This window comes from Macrobrachium rosenbergii, chromosome 24 (genome assembly GCF_040412425.1).
Source record: "Macrobrachium rosenbergii isolate ZJJX-2024 chromosome 24, ASM4041242v1, whole genome shotgun sequence".
Classification (NCBI taxonomy): Eukaryota; Metazoa; Arthropoda; class Malacostraca; order Decapoda; family Palaemonidae; genus Macrobrachium; species Macrobrachium rosenbergii.
In genome coordinates, this window is record NC_089764.1 from 3,066,918 (window position 1) to 3,091,917 (window position 25,000).

The window sequence follows — 25,000 nt, forward strand, 5'->3', positions numbered from 1 at the left end:
TACATTCTATGATATTCCCTAGCTTAACCTATCCTAACCCGACCGTAGCACCAACATAAAGAGTTAATTTTCTAACTAAATTACAACATGGTTTATGTTTAATACAATTAAAATTTACTAGTTAATTCATGAGGGTTGCCTCATATGATAAATGGGTGCCTCACTGAGGTCTTAGGCCATGCGTGTCACGAGTATCGGGGCTAGTTTCACAATAGTTAAGTTTACTGAAATTAATTATGCTACTTACATGATTACTGCGGCTCGGTGGTAAGTGGAAAGAACAAGGCTACTAAATTGATGTACTGTACTTTTAAGGTGGCCTAGGCTAGGTACAAATAAAAGGAAGAGATCACACTGGCTACCTTCTCTGGGCAAGGGGCCAGGATCACTCTTAGATGTTAGGGCACTGTGCCGAGAGGGCACTAGTTCCAGGATGAGCGTATAGCTCGGCAACTACTGGGCTCTCTTCCGCCCCTTCTTCTTCTTCTTCGGTTTCCTCCAAGGCCTATCAGTAGCTGGCCTAGCAGGTGATGAAAGCACCGACTCGGGGACAGGCCAGAAGGGCTAGCGGGGCGCGAAGTCAGGGCAACTGCAAAAGCTGCGGGAGGACTCCTACCCCGGCTGCTGCGACAACCGGAGCGAGAGCGATCTCAACTTCTGCATCCGAGGATGCCAGTTCCTGGTCTTCCAAGGAAGGGGTACCATTTCGATCCTCCAGGGTTCATCCCCTGAGTCAAATTTTGCAAAGAAGAAGGTTCGGTGCTGGAGGCTCTCCAGTCGCAATGATCAACTGCATGGGGAATCCTAAATCTCCCGGAGGAGGATTCACCTCATGATTTAGACCCGGCATGGGGGCCTTTTCCACTGGTAGCTCAACGTCCGTGGCGGACGGAGTCTGGCACTGCTCAGTGCTCGCAAGTGGCACTGGCAGCAGTTGAGGGTCAGGCATGCCTGACAAGGGGTCCGGTGCAATACCTCTCGGACGACTTGGGTTTGGCTGCGGCAGAGATTCCTGCCCCAGCAGGAGATCGTAGCCTCTCCTAGAGTTTTGTTCGGGGGCGTCCGCTGGGCGTTGCTTGCTTGGGCAGCCCTCCCAATTTGTGGAGTGGTCTGCCCGCTTGCACGCCCTGCAGCGGTACTGCTCCTCCTGAATCTCTCTTCGCGGAGGGGGAGGACCTCTTGGTGGGCCAGCCCTTCACGATTGGAGAGGGCTAGGCCTGAAATAGGTTGGTTTATGCCCCTTCCAGACCACTTTGGTGGGCGGAAGGTGGAGGTTTGTCATTATTGAGAGTTTTACATGTGGCCTCTGTGGAGGAGGTAACGTGGCTGCGGAGTGGCGTTGGTAACGGGCTTCCGCAGAGAAGATCCCGACCCAACAAGAAGACCACTCCGGGCCGAATTCCACCTACCACGCCAAGGCGGTGGGGTATCGTGCCCCAAGGCGTCATAACCTGGAGTTGGACCGTGGGAACGGTGATGGTGTGGCCCTCTATCCACTTCATTTCCCACCGCGTTTCTTCGTCAACCACAGCACCGGCTGGCACTTGGGCCCTGGCGATCAGGCTAATATCTGCCGCAGTGTCTACTGTGACCGGAAGGGTCACTGGGCAGGCTAGTGCTCTGAAGAGGGCCACCGAGATGAACTGGGTTTCCAGTCTCTCGGGGTAAAGGATCCGGTGCGGACCAGCAGCAGAAAATGAAGTGCTGATTAGGTTGACAAATTTGGTGGTGGGGACATGATGTGGACAGGCCGGAGATCCAGCATTGTAGTGGCTAGCAGCCCCACAGGATTTGCACGGGCCTTTTGGATGGGCTCGGTGGCCTGCAGTAACTGTTGGAGGAGAGGGCTGAGCGGATGAATCGGGAGCGGAGTTCTGGCTGGTAGGGTTAGGCTGCTTATTAGTGCCGAGTTTGTATCGGCACTCAGCTTCAGCGTGGCCCCCTTCTTGCAATAGTTGCACAGGGTCTTGCTAGGCAGTCCATTCTTCGGGCGAGTGGAGTTCGAGAGGTAGGCCGGAGGGATGATTCGCTTCTGAGAGGTGCTATGCGACTGATTGAAGGTTTCCCACGAATCAGCCATGCGACAAGCTTCCATAAGTGTGGAGGGCTGTTTATCGTTAAGATATACCGCAAGGGGCCCTGGCACACATTGGAAAAGGTCTTCTAGCATGGTCCGATTGAAGAGATCCTCAAACGTCGTGCAGGCCAAGGAGTCGAACCAGCGCGTGGGACTGGGTTTTGTGACATGCCCATTCCGTCCAAGACCAGCCGACTTCCTTGGCAAGACCTCGGAACCGTTGTCTCCATTTTTCTGGGGTTATCTCGCAGGCCTTTGTAATGACTCTACGAACTTCCGCCATGTTGCCTCTCTGGCTCTTCTCCAGTGAGCGAAGCGCTGTCTTGGCTTTTCCCTCCATATGCTTGGCTAGTATTAAGGCTCTCTCCGTCTCCGTGGTGCTGTAGTTATCGAAAAGAGCCTCGATCTCCTCCAGCCATGCTTCTGGCTCGTCCTCAGTCCACTTGGGGACTAGGAATTGATGCTCGAAATTGGAGCGTTTGATGCAGCAGGTGTAGGACTGGAGGCTTGATGGCTAGCCATAGCTTCGGCATTCTCCATTTTCGCTCTCTCAAGCTCGAGCTCCTTCTCCTTTAGGGCTAACTCAGTTTCCTTGCAGGCTAACTCATGCTGTCTCCTTCTTTCTTCTCTTTCCTCTTCATATTGCCTTTGCTCGGCTTCATACACCCTTCGTTCTTCTTCATACTTCCTCTGCTCGGCTTCATACTTCCTCTGCTCGAGTCTTTCTTCCTTCTCCCGCTTGGCCAAGTCGTCCACTTGCTCCTTAACCCAGGTGGTAAGTTCCGAGCCGGTGAGACCTGCCGCCGTCCCCAGCCCCAGGAAGGTTTTATAATGCTCTGCTGCCATGGTTCTGGTGGGGAAGGGCGTCTAACCGGGTCGACTGGGCGTACTTGGGCAGCGAGGAAGTGTCTCTTCAATGACGTGGCACCCTTTCAAAAGGTGGCACTGTAGTTTGGGTGTGCCGTGTACAGGTCACACTGGTGGCACTCAGTATCCCTAGGCACTGGTGCAGGTTAGGTTCCAGAAGAACTTTCTCTTCTGTGTTCCCTTTTGTTTTTGTTTTATTTATTTTCCTGGATTCTTGGTTAGTGGCACTTATGGTGCCAATGTGTTCCTAGGGACCCTCTACTGGAGTCCAACTAGGCTATATGGGAGGAAAGGCACTCTACACCCCTGCAGAGTGCAACAATCGAATGAGAGAGAAAGGGAAGGTAAAAGAGAGAGAGAGAGAGAGAGATAGAAAGTAAGCTATTCAAGTGATGACAGTGCTGCAAATTATTGGCACTGTGGAATAAAGTGAATTTTTTTTTTTTTTTTTTTTTTTTTTTAAGATCCTCGTGAGTGGCTGGTCCCAGTACCAGCCCAGTGCTGGCCCCTTCTTTTTCAGAGGGTGAAAACTACTGTTTGCTTCGGTCTGGATAGCAGGCCTCACTCGTGACCGACAGTTTATCACTGTATTGTAATTACTCTTAACTTGTCCTCATCTATTGTGGGACAGAGGTGTTTTCTTTTATTTGGTTTATTGTATTCGAATTAATTAGCCTAGTGTCGGCCGTTCTTTCTTTGAAGAGGGTCACGTACACTTAGGTTAGGAATGCTTACTTGAATGACGAGAGAGAGAGAGAGAGAGAGAGAGAGAGAGAGAGAGAGAGAGAGATTTTCAATCAGCTAATTTCTTGCTGCTTGAGAACATGTAAAGCAAAGATCTTATAAATGCACAATGGCATGGATCTTAATAAAATCAGATAGATGCGTCGTCTTGGCTTCCTTAGGGATTACTTTATTATCTTAATTTTCCTGGGAGCCGACGTCACAAAAGTTTATCGTAAAATTTTAAATTCTCTTTATATGATTTTTATAGCAGGTATTTGTATAGGAACTTGTTATTACTCCTAACTAAGGCCTATCTTTCCCTGCCTAAATTGTCTTTTGGTTTTGTCTAGCTAAGATATTAGGAGGTGGGTTCGCTACGAAAGGAAAAAAAAAAATGACCCAAGAGTGGCTCGGGCAGAGTCTGGTCACAATGACAATAACAAGGTCTTAAGATGGCGGAAAATCCCGTTAGGCCTAAATTTCAAAATAACCTCTGGCGGCGAAGGACACCAAAATGGCGGTCTCTCTAAACAGTTCAAACAATTTCAAAACAACCGCGCGAACACGGCGGAGGAATCCAAGATGGCGGGTATTTTCTTTTTCAGCACAAATTCAAAAACAACGCACGAAACAAATGCAGGTATCCAGATTTTACTTTAAATATACCAATCATGCATAGTGTTTTACGTTACGGATGGAAAACTAAATTACCAAACAACTTTGTGTCTTTTGTTATCGTTCTCTCACACCGGACATTAAACAAAAGAATGAAAAGAGAAATGCTAGCCTGCCTGCGGAAATTTACATTGTTGAACGGTACCTTTATTGTAAAATTACTATTTCAGTTCGTTTGCTACTTCACTGACACGGTTTTGAATGATTCCCGCTATATGCAAACAATAACGATCGGAATTGCCGACGCGATTTCTAAATTACTTTGTGTACATGAAACGGGCTCCGCGATTCGGCCTTTGAATTCGTTACTTGAACGACTTGATTCACGATCCGAACACGGTAAAATGCCCTTGTCTTAAACGTTATAAATTATGACGCTCTGCTCTCGACGCACCCTTGCCTACCTACGCTAATTCTCGCTACACTTGTTATTATAACTATTCTCTTTACTGCTTATTATTATGCCTGGTTCCTTGTTTGGAAGAATGAAATGGAGTTCGATATCTGACTTTTATTTTTTTGGAATTAATGTAATTTAATTTCCTTTTCTCCAGATTCTTTCTCTAAAATGTACTTTAGATCCTGGCAAGGTCGCCAATGTTACGTGTGAGGGTCTTGGTTGATCATGTATTATTCAATTTACGTAATTTTTACGGCCCTGCAAACCAAGATTACACGTAACCTGCCACTTGAAGCCAAAAGTTAACCTCAAAGACAGTCATTAATTAGCCAAAGGTCGCCAGTTAAGGGTAATTAACCTTAACAAGAATATTTGAGATGAATTTGATTTTAAACGCAACGGTTCTTCCAAACATTCGGACGCGAGGCATACAAAAGCATCGAGATTTAACCTGATTTTGCTTACCCTAAATCCTAGGTATTTTACTGGAATAACGGGGTTGAAGCTAACAATATAATAATTAGGCTTAATCTAGACTTCGTAAACACATATACAGTAAGTGGGGGATGAAGGAGGAAACAAAAGAAATGCTAAATACAGAAAAAAATAAAAGAATGGGCGAAGTTTTGAACAAAAGCGACTTTACCTTAGGACGAACGTTGTGCGCATCAACACCGCACGCCGAGAGGGTCTTCACAATTGCTTCTTCACTTCACTAATAGAATAATAGACAAAGAAAGGGGAGAAGAGGCCACCTTCAGACGGTCTCTCCAAATGCTCCAGTCTCTCTCTGAAGTTCCCTGACCGGTGCTGGGTCAGAACAGTCACACCAGGTGTCCACGTTCTTGTTTTCAAAACATTCGCCAAGAGACAGGTAGAAAGGAAAAAGGACCTTAGGACCACCTATTCTTAAGGCTGATATGGGAATCTTCCTATAGGGAAAAAATGGCTAAATGCTACTTATCTTTTTCAACGGACGTTAGTTCGAACTGAGCTGCTCCCAGCGTGGGACAAAAGCAATTTCCCTGTCTTGATCAGGCTGATACTACTATCCCTAAATGTTCGAGGGCAAACAGCATAAATATTTATAAAATAATATACTGTATGTATATATATATATATATATATATATATATATATATATATATATATATATATATATATATATATATATATATATATATATATATATATATATATATATATATATATATATATATATATATATATATATATATATATATATATATATATATATATATATATATATATATATATATATATATATATATATATATATATATATATATATATATATATATATATGTATATATATATATGTATATATATATATATGTATATATATATATATATATATATATATATATATATATATATATATATATATATATATATATATATATATATATATATATATATATATATATATATAATATATATATATATATATATATTCATATATACATATATACATATATACATACTAGCTAACCAACCTGGTCCTGCCTGGGAAAACTCTGAATGAAAACCGATAAGCTCTCTCTCTCTCTCTCTCTCTCTCTCTCTCTCTCTCTCCTGTTGAGATAGTTGCTTCAGTTGCATTGCCCAGCATTTTTGGCATATTATATTTCACCACTTCTCACCCCCTATTCCTATTGGGGCTGAACTTCAACATGAAGGGCATCGAGAGTATCTCTATTCATCCCAGCAACCTCAAAAAACTGTAGATTAGCCACTAATATCTGTCAATTTTTATTTTTATTTTTCAATCCTTCTCACCCCGCTTCCTGTTGGGGCTGAACTTGGACTTAAAGGGCATCAGGAGTGTTACTAATCATCTCAGTGATCTCAAAATCTGTGGATTAAACACTAGTGTCTTTAGGTTTCAGTCATTTGTACATTTGACCACCTTTCCACCCCTTGTCACCCCTCATCCTATCGGAGCTGAACTATAACTTAAATGGCATCCGGAGTGTCACTATTCATCTCAGCAACATCGAAAATTATGAGTTAGACACTAATATCTGTTGTTTTCGGTTATTTTTACATGTCACCCCCTTTCTACCCCTCTTCCTATGGCTGAACTTGGACTCGAAACGCACCAAGAGTGTCACTATTCATCTCAGTGACCTTGAAAACTATGAATTAGACACCAATATCCAACGTTTTTGGTTATTTTTGCATGTCATCCCCTTCCCATACCTTCTTACCCACTTCCTATCGGGGCTAAACTTGGACTTGAAGGTCATCGGGAGTGTCACTATTCATTTCAACGATCTCAAAAACTATGGATTAAACACTACTATCTGTCATTTTTGTTTATTTTTACATGTTGCACCCTTCTCACCCACTTCCTATTGGGGCTGGACTTGGACTTAAAAGACATCAGGGGTGTCGTAATTCATCTCAGCGACTTTGAAAACTATGGATTAAACACTACTATCAGTTGTTTTCGTTCCCTTTTACATGTCGCCCCTTCCCACTCCTTCTCACATCCCCCCTTCCTATCGGGGCTCTAGTTTGGACTTAAAGGGCATCAGGAGTGCCACTATACCGAATTTCACAACTCCTCAGAGTTGCATTTTTTAGGCTGCAAACAGCGAACATGGCAATCAGTAAACTAATAAAATCAGAATTACAAATTAGAATTACAATAAAACATTCAGAATAAAATAGCTAAAATCTTTACTAAAAGAACAAGGAAAAGGCTGGTGACAACCTAGCTTGAAGGAAGCTAAAAACAAACTACTCTACTCTCATTGAGTATTACAAAAGAGAGAGAGAGGGAGAAATACAGACTGAGAAGAAACAGCTCAACAAGACCATCAGGCAATAAAAATGATTTAACAATACTTGAATCTATTATTATCAAATTGACTGTGCCACAGTTAAACTCCCTAACATCATCCTCACAATAAAACATTTTCTTTTTTTTTTTACCTGTCGCATTATTGAAAAGTCTTTATGTTCTATAAAAGTTTCTGGGTGTGTTTGCCTATGTATGTGTGTATATGTGCGTGTTGTGTGTGCTTTGCGCGTGTGTACTGGCGTTCCTAAAAGTCTTCAAGACTATCCACGCATCTTCATTAAAAGTGTCCTTCTTTGGTTTACCGCAGGCCGGTGGAGGGAAACTTGGTAAGCTAATAGATAAAATCGAACAAATCATAGACGACGGTAACTACAAAGTGGATGTCGTTAGTGTCTACGGAACCGACAGTAATCCAAGTACCGCGTTCATCTCTTTCACCTCATCCAGCCACCAGGCTGACCCACATTACCTACAAGATCATCGCCATCCACGTAATCCTCTCGACAGATACCCGGAAAATCATCGTGTACCTTACACCTGCGTGTGGATATGCGCCATCGATGTGCGTGGAAAGTTCATGGATCTCATCAAGCTTCAGGGACTCCTGGCACTCAATGTCAAAGAGGTGAGACATGCTTTTTCTATTTAAGAGTAGCATGGTGTAGGCTTCAGCGCTGATCCAGAATCTTTTTCTCTCTATTTTGTGAACAAATTCTATAATAGTGTGTGCATATGTATGCAACTATAGGTTGAAATGCCATTAAGGAATTTATTTTTTCAGCCACTTGTCTCATTTGTCCTTTGTGTAAAAGGTTATTTCAAAAATGCTCCTGGTGCTTTATAACCATCTCTCTTTTGATATATTTAAATCATGTATCGCTTTCGGTGCTATGCATTATTAAGACCATTTTCTTATTCAGTACAAACCAAAATTGATTTTATAGTTTTCGTTTTTATTATTGCCTGCTCATTCACAAAACAGAATCAGCCTTAGAATTCATGTCTGTCGCTAACAAAGAAAATAAAGTCTAATGTGATGCATCCACCAACCATGGGAACTTTACCAAAATATGTGGTTATTCATGAATATTCAAGACTTATTTCCCCTATCTTTAATTACATAATAATTTCATTCTAAAATTCTCATGGTTATAAAGCTACTGAACAGCCAGTAATCTTTTCGAGATTTTTGCAAAACGATTGAAAATTCGGTATAAAATCTATGGAATACAGTTCAAAAACGGAGACATGCAATGGGAAATGAAATATGATTTAATATCACTGACTGAAAAATTAGAATTATGAATGTGTCCCTTATGCTGAATCATTTCCTTGTTTTCTCTTCATAATTTCTGCTCTATTTTTGTTGGTAACAAAGTGTCAAAATATCTTTTCAATTCATTCAATTTTAATTAAGTTTTGGAAAACCATTTACATTTCTCGCATCCTCTGGTTTAAAACATTACACTTTAATAGATTAAAACTATTTATTTTTCCTATAAACCAAAGGTAATTGAAATATGGAAAAATACATGCAATATGAGAACCTACAAAGAATATATTATATCCCCTTTAAGGATTGATTTAATGCAAGTAAACATTTGGAGTAGTGAATGACGGCAATGTAATAGGAGAGGAACAACAAAATGACAGACATGACACAAACTAAAGATACAAATTAACAACAACAACAAAAAATCTTTCTTGACTGCATTTATGTAAATTTTAATTTTTTTTCATGCATAATCAACATTGGTCTCTGGCCTTGAAAGAAATTAGCATAATATCTTTCCGAACAAAAGTTTGCCAAGTAAGCTCAGATAATCTTCACTATTTTAGGAATATATTTTCTTGTGATATAATGTAGCTTGCTACTTACCATATTTACGTCGCTCATTAAAGATTCTTTCATCCTCCCTACCCGGGGACTTCGTTACTTTTTTGCAGCAAAAAGTGAGGCAGGTAATTTCGTTACACCATTTATATATTGAACATTCTCCTAATAAGATTTTCAAGAATTAGTATGAATTTTATCTGATCTAATGCAGAAGATATCATATCTGAAAATATCCTATTCCATATAATATGGGAAAATGTCACGAATTATGAGTGGAAAAGTTGTACTCAACACAGAATACCATGTAAATTATTCAAGACAAAAAGCAATGAATTCAACTTCTTTATGAATGGTTTAGACATTTTGACTCAGGATTTACATAATGGAAGTAGAAAGTGTAACATACATGCGTATATACATATGCACACAAACTGACAACTGCACACACACACACACACACACACACACATATATATATATATATATATATATATATATATATATATATATATATATATATATATATATATATATATATATATATATATATATATATATATATATATATCTCAGAAAAGTACTATTTACTGAATTAAATAAAGGTGGCGCTTGCCCAAAATTCTACAGTCATTTTCCATTTCGTTTGGCAATAAAGCTGGAAAATAGCACGGGGCTGGTAGTCACTTTCAAGGAACCTTCGAGTGACTTTGAAAAGAGTAAGGTCAACCTACAAAGTAGTCCGCCGGTGCATTCCTACCACACAGCCGGGAAAGGATTCCACATATCTGGGAGTCCGGGCGACCCTGCTACCTCGACGCTTAAGCATGCCACTGAGGAAGGACTCGACAGGGTGGCCTCTATGGCTTCCACAGTTCTTCCCCTTCAGGTATTTCATGAGCACCAGCTTCGGGGTGTTTCTACATAGTTTTTTCGCTATAAATTCCTCCGAATTACTTATTGTTTTATGCGAGTTGAGGACCAATACCCAATAAAGTTGCTGTGTTATTTATTTTCTTTCTATAGTCGAAGGAAAGTCCAGTATATTTGTAAATTTATGCTTAGCCTCATGTTGATGTATAACATAAAATAACACTGGGTATCAACAAGCAATGACATATGTACAGATTGTTATAAACTGCTATATGTCATATTCCCTTTGCTGTTAGGTAATACCGTTCTTATAATGTATTAGCAAGAACAAATATGAAACGTCTTAAGACAAGACAAACATACATACACACACACAAACATATACATACATACATACATACATACATATATATATATATATATATATATATATATATATATATATATATATATATATATATTTATATATATATATATATATATATATATATATATATATATATATATATAATTGTGTGTGTGTGTGTGTATATATATATATATATATATATATATATATATATATATATATATATATATATATATATATATATATATGTGTGTGTGTGTGTGTGTGTGTGTGTGTGTGTGTGTGTATGTATGTGTGTGCGTGTGTGTATATATAATGTGTGTGTGAATGTCTCGAAGAGAATGAAAGATTTTTGAACATAATTTTTATTTATTCTTATGTCATCGTATGATGACGATTCATAAAGGAAGCTCTGGATATTTTCTGGCTGCTCATTTCTGTCTTATTCCAGCAGAACAAAATCATCATATTAAATTTAATGTTAGCGTTTTGTTCTGTCTACCCATTGTCGAGAAAATTTCAGTTTATTTTCCTCCAACAAATTTATAGTCTCTTGACCAAGGAGTTTTGGTTGTTTTAATCGGTCTTTTACTGATTTTGCGTATGTCGTTTATTGTAATTATCATTTAAAATTACTTTGAAGATGTTTCCAAAAATTCGTTTTAATTCAATTTAAACGTCATGAATGATATGTTCATTGTGTAAACATCAACATTTAACTTTTTTCAAAAACGCATGGCACACAGTTGATCTAGATATGCATGATTTTTATTTTTGTAAGTTTTGAGTCAATTCCTATATTTTATAGAACATTTTTACTTGTTACATGGTTTTTTACAGCATATCAGTTGAAGCATCTCATTGTTTTAAATCCCAAAAGTAAATTAACATTACACTTTTCGAGAAACCAGTTATGGAGGAAAATTGAGAGTAGCGAAACATTTAACTGTCAACAGGTCGTAGACACGAACATCACGTCTTTAGTGACGCCCCTCCTTTTGCGGCCAAACAAATGCGATGCAGTGGAGATTTCTTCAGTTAACGATCGCCTTTACGTGTCTGACACCTGCACTCCTTCATCCTGCTTGAATGGAGGCAAATGCGTCAGATTCTCAACGGGTAACAGGTGAGGTCAAGCGTGAGCAACCTATAAAAATCCTTCTAATAAGGAAAGGAAGGAAGCAGGTTTTCATCTTTAACTGTTTTTGTTTCTTAACACTGTCTAAAAATGAGTCTGAGAATAAGATCATGAATATATATGAAGCTTTTAAAAGTTAGGCATTTCATCCGAGTGTATGAAAAACATTGAGATCTTTTAATTGTTCTCCCCGTCTACCATGAGGTTGTATAAGCAATTCCAAAGGCAAGAGGGTATTTCAGTTTTGTTTTACCTTTTCCATTTATGTTTACTAGGTGCATTTGTCCCGGGGGGTCGAAGGGTCCGAACTGCAAAATCCTTTCGAGAACGTTTAAAGGGAACGGATGGGTATGGCTGAAGCCCTTGCCCTCGTGTTTGCCAGTTTCTATCTCCTTCCGTTTGCTAACCACCAGACCAGACGCCCTTCTGCTTTATCAAGGTCCCCTCGTTCCTCCTGACACCAGTGAACCCTCGGTTATGTCCATGTTAACGGTGCAGATAGTGAACAACTGGCCTCAACTCCTAGTCGAAGGGTTCGAAGAATCTATGAAACTTCAGGTTAACAAAACTGTCAGCGATGGCGACTGGCACAGTATTCACGTCCGCCTCGATGAATGGGTAAGTGGGTTTATTATTATTATTATTATTATTATTATTATTATTATTATTATTATTATTATTATTCAGAACATGAACCACATTCATATGGAACAAGCATTCAGAGGCTATTGACTTGACATTCAAAATTCCCACGAGTAGGCCTACGGTGTTCATTTGAAAGAAGGTAATAGGAAATACAGAAAGAAGAGATCAGTTATTGGAGAAGAAAAGATAAATTAACAAATTAATAAGTAAATAGATAGAAATATAAGTAATATTAAAATACAAGGGGAATGGTTTTAGGGTAGTAATATATTACATCTTCGCTTGAACTTTTTAAGTTCCAGTTGCACAACATCATTAGGGGGACAGTGTAATGAATAATGGCACCCACCAATAGATATTGAAAAAATGAATCTGTAAATAGTAGGTATGCAAAAATTCATATCATAAAAATACACCGCTTTGAGCAGGAAACAAATAATAGAATTTAACATATAAAAAAAAAATAATGAACAGTAACCGTTTTTTCCTAAGCAAACCCCTCCAAACAGTTTAGGCTATTGCCATTTGCTTTCAGTCACGCTGTCACGTGGTCTATGGAAAAATGAGAATATATCATGCTCCATAAACATCAACGTGTAAGATAAATTTAAAGCCATTATAACGTGTTTTGGCTATCTGACACATTGCATGTGATTTGATGTTTTCCTTTTCATAGCTGAACTGAATGTATTATATTACAGGAAAATAATTATCTTTTTATCGCAACTTAGAAAAGGGAGAAATGCAGTCAGCTGACTGTTTTGTAGTGAGCACAAAGATAATTGGAAGTATAATTTTCTTACATGAAACCCTAGAAAGATAAGAAGCCGGGAAAACTAAAAGCGAGAATGGTGCTGTGTGTGATGGACGTTTCGAGGTAGACAAATGCCGAAGATATCCTTTCATTATATAATGGTACGTTGAATGTAAAGTAATTTCAGTATCCAAAGCCGCCAAACTTGTATCGACTAATAAAAGTTTGCGGTGATTATCGAATCCTAATATACAACAATGAACAAGTTTTCAATCAATCAACGTGTTCAAAATGAAATTCAGTTGCTGCAACTTCATGAAAACATAAGGGCAATGAAAAATAAGAGAAGTCTGTGGATCAATGTTTTAAGAGTACCAATTAATTTTCAGGTAAGTTGCTTGATGGTAAAAGAGATGCGTAAAATTACTGGAATGAAAAACTAACTACAAGATATATTGCTTCATAATTTAGCCCAGTCAGCTTTATGCAACAAAGGCTTAGAACAGACATATCCAACGTTATCTTAACACCAATAACGAAGAAAGTATGTTTGGTGATGAACAAAACTGTAATTACATACTGACACATTACAGTTTTTTTTTCTCATGAAAATCTGATTGTAGCTACAAAAATATTAAATGATTAAATGATTATTAATTAACTGCAACGAAATGCCAAGCTCTAAATAAATAAAAAAAATTATTGGCATTTAAATTTTGAAGAAATAAATTTGCCTTTGATATTTAATGCAATGGGAGATCTGTAGAGCTTTGATTGGAATTCTCTCTCTGGCTCTCAGAACTGTTAATTATGCTGAAAGTTAATAAAATATTAGTGAAAACGTATTAAGCAAAGACTGCTTTTCTTCTCCTACTCGATGTAGGGTGTCGCTATAATGGTGGACTTGTGTGGTTTAGGATGGGATGCCAAGATGACAGACGACTCCCATTGCATCGCCCGAGCAACGTGGAGCAACTCCGTAGATAAAAGGATGTGGGAGACCACTGGTCCCTTGCAAATGGGTGGGGTTGCACAGTCCCGCCTAAACTCCGCCGAGTTTGGATGGAAGACAACGGTTACGTCGCATTCGTTAGAAGGCTGCATCTCACATTTCATGATCAATGATCAGGTGAGAGGAGTCTTGTTATTGTTCATACAGATTAAATAAGAATTACCTGTAATATGACCATGTTCAAAAGGCTTTCAAGAAAGCAATTTCATATGATATAACTTTTTAACTGCTGCATGATAATCAAACTGGTAATTTACTACAAAGGCCGAGTGACTGTTTAACAGAATCCTTACAGGTATTGAATTTGAGTGAACCACCGTACAGTCAAAGAAGCGTGTCTGGATGTCAGATGCAAGACTCTGCCTGCAGCAAAGCCACTCATTCTTGCGGTATTCGGGGTGAATGCATTGGTGGACTGAGAGCTCCTGTGTGCCAATGTGATTTCGGCTGGTCAGGGGTTAACTGTGAAACTCCGACAGTGCCAACTACTTTAGGCTCAAGATCGTACATGAGAATAGCTTTATCCTTCACGCCTCCTTCTGAAGTCATTGTGGTTGAGATTCGCATTAGAACACTTGGTTCTCAAACCGGGACACTATTACACCTCGTTGGCCAACATACCAACAACTCGTTCACGCTCCATGTACGTTTGAGTTCTAAATTTTGGCTTATCTATTAAAGCCAGGGTAATCAATGTTGTGGTCTGCCCTAAGAACATTTTCGTGGCGGGCGTCCAGCTTTGATTTCTCTTTTTATATAAAAATGCATTACCAGATTTGATTTACCAATACGCATCCAGTGTCCTGCTTTCAAAATGTTATTCATATCAAGCTTACCAAACTCTTATTGTGGCTTTATTTCTAGTATGCTTCTATACAGAGTCTGTCATTTAAAGTAGTTTATAGTAAGCTTTAAAAGGCTTCTTTGTGAACATAATTCTTTACGTATCCCAAAGAATTGAAGGCAATTATTGTTAAGAGTTAACTTTCCTTTCCCCAATGTCCATAGCTCCAGTCAGGTGTTGCTTGTGCCTCTATGTCAGGTGCAGGATGGGGATTTAGGATGTCATGCGTCCTGAGACATCCAGTTGGCGATGGTAAATGGCACACCATCCGGGCAGAAAGGCATGGCCATAACCTCTTAACAACTGTGGACGACGGAGATGATGGTCGATTTAACTATTCCTTACCTTCCCTCGAGACTCACGTCAGAGAAGAATTCCGAACAGTCACAGCACCTCCCATGCCTTTGGAGATTGACAAACACGATGGGGTATCGGTTGGTGGAATTCCTCAGTTTACGGGTGCTTCTTTACTGGGGGTTCAAGATGATCTACAGGAAAGTAAGTATTTTTGAAGATACAAAATGCTATTCATTTTTTATGAATCTATAGTATTCATCATAAGATTCAAATTTAACATTTTATGCATGATTGTCATTGATAGGTATATAATGACACTCGTTATTAGCATAAATCATTGGAGAGGTCTTATGCTTAGAGTTTAGGTTATTTTTTGCATACAGTTCGTATCCATGTAAATGAAAAGATTTTGTCTTACAAAATGAATGTTTAAAAAGGCTAGCATTAATCTCTTGATTACCTACAGAAAATATTTTTAAAATTCAACTGTGATTTATCGTGCTTAATTTTTTCGTGAGGTACATACACATCCGCCTCAATTTATGAAAATTAAAATGTAAACTATAAAATCACTTCTTATGTAATATATGCAAAAATACTGTGAATTATTTCCGACTTCCATATTCTTGTTCTTACAGCATGTATAAGTGATATAAGGGTATCCGGGCACCAGCTGCCTTTACCACCTATGATAAACGGTAGCAGTTGGGGGCAAGTCACTACTACGAATGGTCTGACAAAAGGATGCCAGTCACCCAGTTCCTGCCTCAACATGACGTGCAAACATCCTCTGTCCTGCCATGCATCTTGGATGCACCCTTCGTGTAGGTAGGTTCAGACCTAATGTAGTAGAACTCATTTAATGATAACAGAAACATTTTCTAACAATATTCACTGTGCAGTCACTATAAACCAGCCTTCTTTATCTAATAATTTTCAATTTGCATTTTCCTCCCCCCAACCCTTTGCTAACAAGTTGCATTGCCAAATCCATGAAGATGTTCAGTAGTTCCATAGACATCACAGGCCAGTGTTTGCACCAAACAGTCACTCTCTCTTCTATATACTCTAACAAACAATTGCCTTCCGCAATGTAACTCCCGATAACCTTCCACACTGGATCTCTGTCAGTTCCACCGCATGCTACTATGCCGCTTGAAGGGTTTTGTTTACACATGCAACGTTTTCCTTAACTCTAATCCTCTAAATTACAAACTGCTCTTTTCTGACCAATCCTTCTGTCATCCACCGTTATTTCTGTCAGTTTTATTATGCTAAGCAAAATCACATCTTCCTTTTTGCTTTTGCCCTTATACCAGAGAAATTTAACTCCTTTGGAACCTTTGTTACATATTATTTTTTTTTGTTTAGGCTTATCTTACATACTAATGCAACTACTTAACTGAACTGTCAATGACATGTGGATGAATCTCTGTGGATATGGAATTCGGGTTCGCTTCCCGCGACCGGCGTTCACAGGCTCTTCAATTTCTTCTTTTTCGATACTCTCAGCTTCGTAGTTACAAGCATATCCACAAAAGTACGAAGAATTCGAGAAGTTAAGAGGGCATTGTGGCTATTAGAATTACATATGTGTCTGGTAAAAGTGACCAGTAGATTCTACACACACACACACACACACACACACACACACACACACACACACACACACACATATATATATATATATATATATATATATATATATATATATATATATATATATATATATATATATATATATATATATATATATATATATATATATATATATGTGTGTGTGTGTGTGTGTATATGTATATGTGTGTGTGTGTGTGTGTGTGTGTGTGTGTGTGTGTGTGACATCATGCGATTGCCAAGTAAAGGCTAATGAACCCCTTGTTGGTTTAAATTCTCTTGAAGAGGAAAATGAGTCTCTTGTGAAGATAATGACTGTCATGCATTCCATTCATATGGAATTCTGGGAAATGAATATTACATCCTTGCAGCTCTGCAGTTGTGAAACGCATCAAAAGGATTGGGTCAAGGATTTTGCAGCCTAATACCATTTCATAATATTCCTTAATTCTAGAGGAGGAACAGAATTTCCGATGTTGGTTTTTTTAATGAGTTGATGTGAGGTGAAACAACTTAGTGAGAGAAATGTGAAAAAGCAATGTGTGAAGGAATACCGTGGACACTGAATGGTTATGACTGAGGTAGATTTAAGCACGGTAGTCAGGAAAAGTATGACATAATAGTGTTCAGAGGATTCCAAGGAAGGGTAGAAAATACAGTAATTTTTTTAATTATGAGTAGGCACGTAGGTGGATGTACAGGGTACTAAAAAGACCTTTGTAATAAAGTAAATACAATTGGAAATATAATGAATAAATAGATCTCAAAAAAAAAAGTGCATCTGAAGAACTTTTATCTGACTTGGATGTGGTTCTAGGCCCATGGAGTAAATAATGCATATGGAGAAGAGATGCATAAAAGGACTGAATTAATTAAGAGTAGCTCTAATTAGTGTAAGGGTAAGCATTGCTATGGACATAACTGCCAAGGACATAAGGAGTGATATACATTATCAGATTTAAGAATGGCAAGATGCTAACGACCGATGATTTAAAATATCGCTTCATGAAGACATGATTGCAGTTCTCAGGCGTTATCTGTGGCATTTCATATTTGTAAACTTTCTTTTTTCCTTAGAGTACATCTTTTGTAAGCTACATACTCTGATTCAAAATATATTTTTCCTTTTATAAAATCTTATCCATTTTTCTTCCATTGTCTTGGCTGCTTATTCATCATCTTTTAAACTGTAATAACCAACCATCCATCAACTAATTCAGTGGTTTACTACGATTCTGTATTTTATCTTTCGTCCCTGTTGCCAAAATTCAGTGCAAGTACAACTGTCTACTACGGTATAAACTAATATGAACTCTGCTACTAAGACTATAACTCCGCTGGTATCTACCAAAATTGACAATCTAACCAACTTATAATGCTCCTGACAATACAAAGATAAAAAGAGAATAAAGTGGATTGTTTGCCTGTGAAACTCGTTTTCATTTTCCACCCAAGACTCTCAGAGTTTTTATCAGGTGAGGTCCAGCTCCCCATGTGGTAGGTGGCCAATATTCACATCAAACCCAATTATGTGCTGAAGACCATTCCAGACCATCATGGTTTGGTGACATGTCGCCATCAAAAACAATAATCTTTAAAGTTACAAGCTCTCTGTCAGCATTGGTATCCATTAACTGTTCAATTTTCACTGATAAGGGTGCATGCCCATGAAGATCAAGTGGCCTGGAATGTGATTAGATCTCTTGCTAAAGTGCTAGGAATCAAACAACTGGTTGTGTGTGTTGTGAAGTGTGGCTCTAGTATCTTCACATTTCTATTAGAACTCCTCTGCATAATGCAAACGTTAGCCCCTAAGTAAGAAAGGCAAAAATCCAGTAGGCTTTTCTGTGCAGCCCTTACTCCATCTTCTTCTGTCCCAGGCACCCGTGTCACTGCTTAACAGTCCTCTGAGACTTGCCAATAATAAACTAGTACCTGGGGCTCTATCTGCTGAGCAGGGCACTCAGCCCATCTCACATCAATTGGACTCTGTTTCTATTGAAATTTGTCAAGAGAACCTGCATGTAAGAACCTTCCAGGATATCAGTGAAAAAGATGTGTAGCAAAGTTATTACCAAAACCAATGGGGGTTACCATGTTAAACCCTATGGATGTCTAAGCATTCCTTACTCTGAGACCAGAATCTTTCATCACTAATAACAGATCCTACTACATATAGGTGACTTTCTTTCTCTCTTCCCCATTGCAGAGTATGAAATGAAGTGCTCCTACTACCAGTCCGAAATATAACTCATCCATCACAGTAGAAACAATATGTTTGTTCTGCTTCTGCACCATTCCTATTCAAGCAGCCAAACACCTGTTCTCCTGGGAATTCATCATTGCTGTTGTTAGGACAATTATTTTTGGGTGTACTTGTGCAGTTTCTTGGGTGTACTCATGCAGTTTCCTGAACCTATGCACATTCTGAATGGCATCTCTCACACCTACTTCAAGAAAGCAATGACTTCCCTGTGACAGCCTTCAGTCACTGTAAGAACCTAGGCACATTCTGAATGGCATCTCTCACACTTACTTCAAGAAAGTAATGACTTCCCTGTGATAGCCTTCAGTCACTGTAACTTTTCAATGAACTGTGGAAGTTTTCCCAACCAAAGCTCTCTCTGCAATGTTGCCAAGCTGTTAAACATGGTAGAATAAACGGGGTTCTGCTTCCTAAGCATCAAGTGAAGTCTGTGGACATTGCCACCTCGTCAAGAACTCAGACAGAAACTGGAAGTAACTTATAGTTATTTCCAGCACTTGAACCTCATGATCAAACCTGAAAATTGGCCTGTACCTCACATTACAAGCCTCGCTTCAAACCTTCACTCTGACAATGCTTTGTAAAGTCGACCTAATGAAGAATTACTTTCAGGTTTCTGTGCAGCATAAGTATGTGCATAAAAGAGACTTTATCGTGCGCTTTAAAACTTACACTTTATGTTCCTTCTTTTGGCTCTAGATATTTAGATGTGACTTCCAGGCTGACCTCAACCTGCTATGTAACAATATCCTTATCTTCTCCAGGATTTCCACTGAATACCTCAAGTATAACCAGACTTTGGTGTGAATGCTCTGGGAAAATAACCTCATAGTGCATTATGAAAAGTGCCTGCCTGATGACTCTACTGTGGAATTGTTTGGCCAAGAAATCTAATCCACTGGTGTCTGCCTCTCCCTATTAAGGTAAAAATCCTGAAGAATTTCCCACCACCCAGTAAACTCAAGAACCTCAAAAAAATAGTGTATGTAGTGAACTGCTACTACTAAATCTTTCCAGGAAATTCCAGCAAAATACAGCATTTTAATGCCTTCACCAGAAAAACAACAACATGCATTTTTATGCCACAAAGAATGCCTTTGCTACATCAAAATTGTCATTCCATAGCTCTGGCACCCCTCTCTCATCATGGATAACAGTCAAGTGCCAGTTGGATGGTCAATGAGCAAACAATCAAGAGTAAACCCTTTTCTTCTTTCTTGCTTCAGCAGGAAAATCTACCCACCTGATCCAAAATCCAATATGTTAGATCCCAAACAACTAACTGCTTATCTGGCAGTCCACCATAGATAATCACCAGCTGGAAAATGCCTTCTCTAAATTGGCTGATGCCTGGCCGACTTACCAGCAATTCCATCTTCTAACATTCTAAAGTCTGGTTGCATCACTGGATATGTCCCTGGAAATAGGTTACTACTACCCAAGAGATGGGCCATGGGACAGACTCTTACTGTGAGTCCATCAGTGGCCTATATTGTGGGAAAGTGCCCCCCACAGTAACAATGGGCGTAATATGCTCTGAAATGTAAGGACCAGTTACCGCCACCCCTCATCTCACCGCCAACCCTCATCTCAAAGCAGTCAGATTTCAATTTATTCAACCACAACCACAGCACATCTGCTGGGCCGCTTCACCGCCAAGCTTATGAAAAAGTTTGCTTGGTTTAGCATTATTTTCATCTGCTTTTTCTCTAAATACTCTCTCCTTTTCCTATTAGTCTCATTTGGTTTTATTTAATATATGCACATACTGTAGTTAGAACCTTTCCTCTCTTAGTAAAACTATGTAATATTTCCACATTTTCTTCCTCTAGGTTACGTCCGGGAAAGTACTATTCACCTACTTTATTCAAGAAATTTAAATATTTAGCTTTTCATGCAATATTTTTATTTTTCATCTATATTTCTCGAATATATTTAATCGATATTTTCTTAATTTCAGATCTAAAATTTCACATAAGCCTTTTACGACACGCAGTGCTGGAGGCGTTGACGATATATTTTTTATTTAACGCTCTTTCAAAACATATCTTTTTGATACTTTCCCTCTTCCTGTTTTGTTGGATACACAACTCTTACTGAATCTCAGTATTACTTATTTGTACACCTGTCTCGCCCAGCTAAGACACTTCTTTTTTTTTGCCAAACCCATCATACACAAACCAATCGTCATATTGAAGCTTTTTTTTTTTATTCTCACTCCTGTCATTCCGAGGCTGTCGACGTTTCTACTATTTTTCCTTGCCGCACTGAATATATCATTCGCAGTTCTGTGACTAAAACATTTGTACTCAAACGTCCCCACACTTTTCCTGACTTGACAACATAAGTCACTCTGGTTACCCTTATTCTCTCATCGACTAAATCATTCAGTTCTTTTCTAATGTAGCTCAACCATGCATATTCCAAACTCCTCGACTTCCTGCCTTTTTCTTCGGCGTCTTTACCCCTACTACCTAACAAGGGTACCATATCCTTCCACTGCACTGGGCTCCTCTGTGGTGTGGAATACAGTACATTAATATTCCAAACGTTCGGCGCTTCATCTTCCAGCAATGTCTGGGTAGTACCTGTTAAGACCATCTTTCCAGCTATGAATTGTGGATTAAATTATTTTAAACATAATCTTCACACACACACACATTCATGAATAAGTTTTTCTAAAAGAGTAAAACATTTCGTGTATCTTATTTTGGACTAAAATCATAATTTTTTCATGAGTAGAAATGTGCGGAAGATGTCTGCACAATGTTAAAATTAAGGTCGTTTATATACTAATTTTTTTTTTATGGGTTATCACTTTTTTTACAATAACGTCAGTTGTTATTAAGAAACAAGTAAGGAACAAAGAAATTAAATGTCATGCCTGCATATTTGGAACTTTATTGGTTGACGCTGGGTGAAAGTGGACGATCAGTTATTAAAATGAAAATGACTAATTGTCGGAATGTTCAAACTTTGATTCTCATTCTTTATTCAAGAATTCATTTCCCCTCGGAATTATAATACGAAATTCCCATTCCTGAAAGCAATTTGAATACAAGAAAAGAGTTACCTCTTCTGTTTCAACGATGAATGATAATGTAACTTGGAAATAATCACATAAGATTATCAAAAGCTCATGCGAATGAATAAATAATTACGAATGAGATACACGGATACACAGATACACGTGCAAAGGTGACATACTCTCCCTAAAAACGTATCGGAGTGATGTAATTAGTCATGCTGAAAAATACAGTAAAATGGTATAGAATTAGTTTCTTCTGACCAAGGTAGGGAAAGTAGTGTAATGTAACAAAACTGGTCTTTTATTGGCAACAAATAAATACTAGATATGTTGAAAGATTATTATTATTATTATTATTATTATTATTATTATTATTATTATTATTATTATTATTATTATTATTATTATTATTATTATTATTATTCAAGGGTAGAAATGACCATTCTCAGTACCGAGGAGTGTTAGGACTGGCTGAGATCGTCTGCGTTCATCACGCTTTCTCCAGTTCGAACTTCACACAAAATACATCCAGTTTATATTTACATTTAGGGACAATAGCCTATAACCTTCGAGACATACGAGATTCCGAACTACAGAATATACAGTATTGCTACTGTCAGGTTTATTACCCAGGTAGTTGCTTCAGACAAAAACTGAATTCAATTAGTATTGTGGTGGCAGTATTGCACTGAAGTAACTACCCAAAGGGAGGCTTAACGATATTCCTTCTTTTCTTAATTGCTATTAAACCGTCCTCAGTCAATCTCAGTTTTATTCTCTGAGAAGATTTAGAACTTTTCAATAATCCTTAAAATTTCTCCTCTAATCTGAAATTTGAGGGAATAGTTCAGTCACCCAAAATCTCCCTTTATAATACCGAATAGTTTCTGTAATTTTACCCAGCGGAAGGTAACGTTCATAAACCATTTCCAACCTAACCTATAAAATCCCCATCTTTTCAGTGTTCAATGAAATTTGATATTTATGCTTTTATTACGTTGAATCTAGATACTAACATCATTATCGAATCCATAACTAAAAAATAGTATATTATTTGTGATTCCTTTTTATCTTTAATTAGTTACCATCAATACTTTCTTGACAATGAAAATGAGACCATATGCAGGTCAAAATTATCATGGTTTCCACAAGCATTGGTGTGCTGCTATTCTTGTTTTTCCTATTTGTGATACTGTTTTGAAGAGTTGTAGGCTCATTAAAATCAGCAACCCCGACTATGGATTAATGTGAGAGCAAGGGGAACAAGACGTGATATTTTTCTGCTAAATATTGGCATACACGGAGTTACAATTTTATCCATTAGTTCAATCTTACACTGAGTTATCTTCCCATTATTCACTTTGCATGGGTAACACTATACTTTGCGACTTTTTCACTTTGACACTAATGAAAACTGGCAATGCATCTCGTATGCCCATACATCTTTACATATAATGTTAATAGTGACCAATGCTCCGTTGCTGGAATGCTGTTTTCCAGGATGGAACTCCATAACCTCCTCAGACAATTCCCTTCTCGATGAAATTGTTGAAAATGGCGGTTCTTTTTCAGAAAAATTATTGTGATTTAGTTTTTGCTGGAAGGAATCAATGTTTTATCCATGTTCTTAGCTTATTTAAAACCGGGATTTCTTAATAACTACGTGGTAAAACTTTGAGTGTTAGAGGCTTTTGAATAAAAAGATCATTTATTTGTTTATTCTTCCTGCATTTCTTTTTATCTCATAAGGATATTTTGTTAGTTCCAAATGATCATCCATTTATTTTTAATAACAAAAGTAATTATAGTATAAATCTCCCTCAGAGAAGTACAGTTCTTTAAGTTACAGATTACTGCACTAGCGGATCCAGAAAAATTTCATGGTGGGGGTGGCGCCAATTTTCATATTATACGTACACACACACACACACACACACACACACACACACACACACACACACACACACACACACACACACACACACACATATACATATATATATATATATATATATATATATATATATATATTATAGATTATTATATATATTTTTCAAAATATTTTATTATTATTTCTATAATAAATTTTTTTCTCCAATATATTTATATTGTCGCCGAAGTTATGTTATATAAGTGATAAATATCTGGAATCTTCAACATTATTTTGACAAAGCCTATTCAGCGACTCCAGTTGACGTAAACAATTGAGCCATCGATTCCAATTCATTTACCACCCCGGCGACCCCTGGATATACTGAGGTAGCCGCTAGTGTGATAAAAAATTTCATATTATATATATATATATATATATATATATATATATATATATATATATATATATATATATATATATATATATATATATATATATATATATATATATATATATATATATATATATATATATATATATATATATATATATATATATATTATCATTAAGATTATTGTTATTATTTTTCAAAATATTTTAATTATTTCTATAATAGATTTTTTTTAAACTGAATCTTCAACATTTTTTTGTCATTTTTCCAGATTGGGATCCGCTAGTGGGTTACTGTGCATAAAAATATGATTTTAAACATATGTATTTCAGATTGCAAGCTAAATAAGAGATAGGTTGAAAGTTATTATTTTTGAAGATACAATAAGACATTTTATGTAATAAGCCTTGGTATTTTGTTATATATACACTGAAACCCGTTAAGCTTTACAAGAGCTACTGTATAAATCGCCGGAGGGAATTGGACAAGATTAAATTCTATAGA

General features: G+C 37.8%; 1 protein-coding gene across 1 annotated transcript in view; it reads left to right on the top strand.

Moving 5' to 3' along the window:
* LOC136851867 (putative neural-cadherin 2) overlaps positions 1–25,000 on the top strand; it is a 236,162-nt gene that overhangs the window by 197,157 nt on the left and 14,005 nt on the right. Inside the window, 8 exon segments of the mRNA XM_067126180.1 lie at positions 7,883–8,200; positions 10,068–10,298; positions 11,588–11,757; positions 12,045–12,387; positions 14,052–14,297; positions 14,476–14,823; positions 15,189–15,522; positions 15,960–16,149. Coding sequence (XP_066982281.1) covers positions 7,883–8,200; positions 10,068–10,298; positions 11,588–11,757; positions 12,045–12,387; positions 14,052–14,297; positions 14,476–14,823; positions 15,189–15,522; positions 15,960–16,149 — 2,180 coding nt within the window.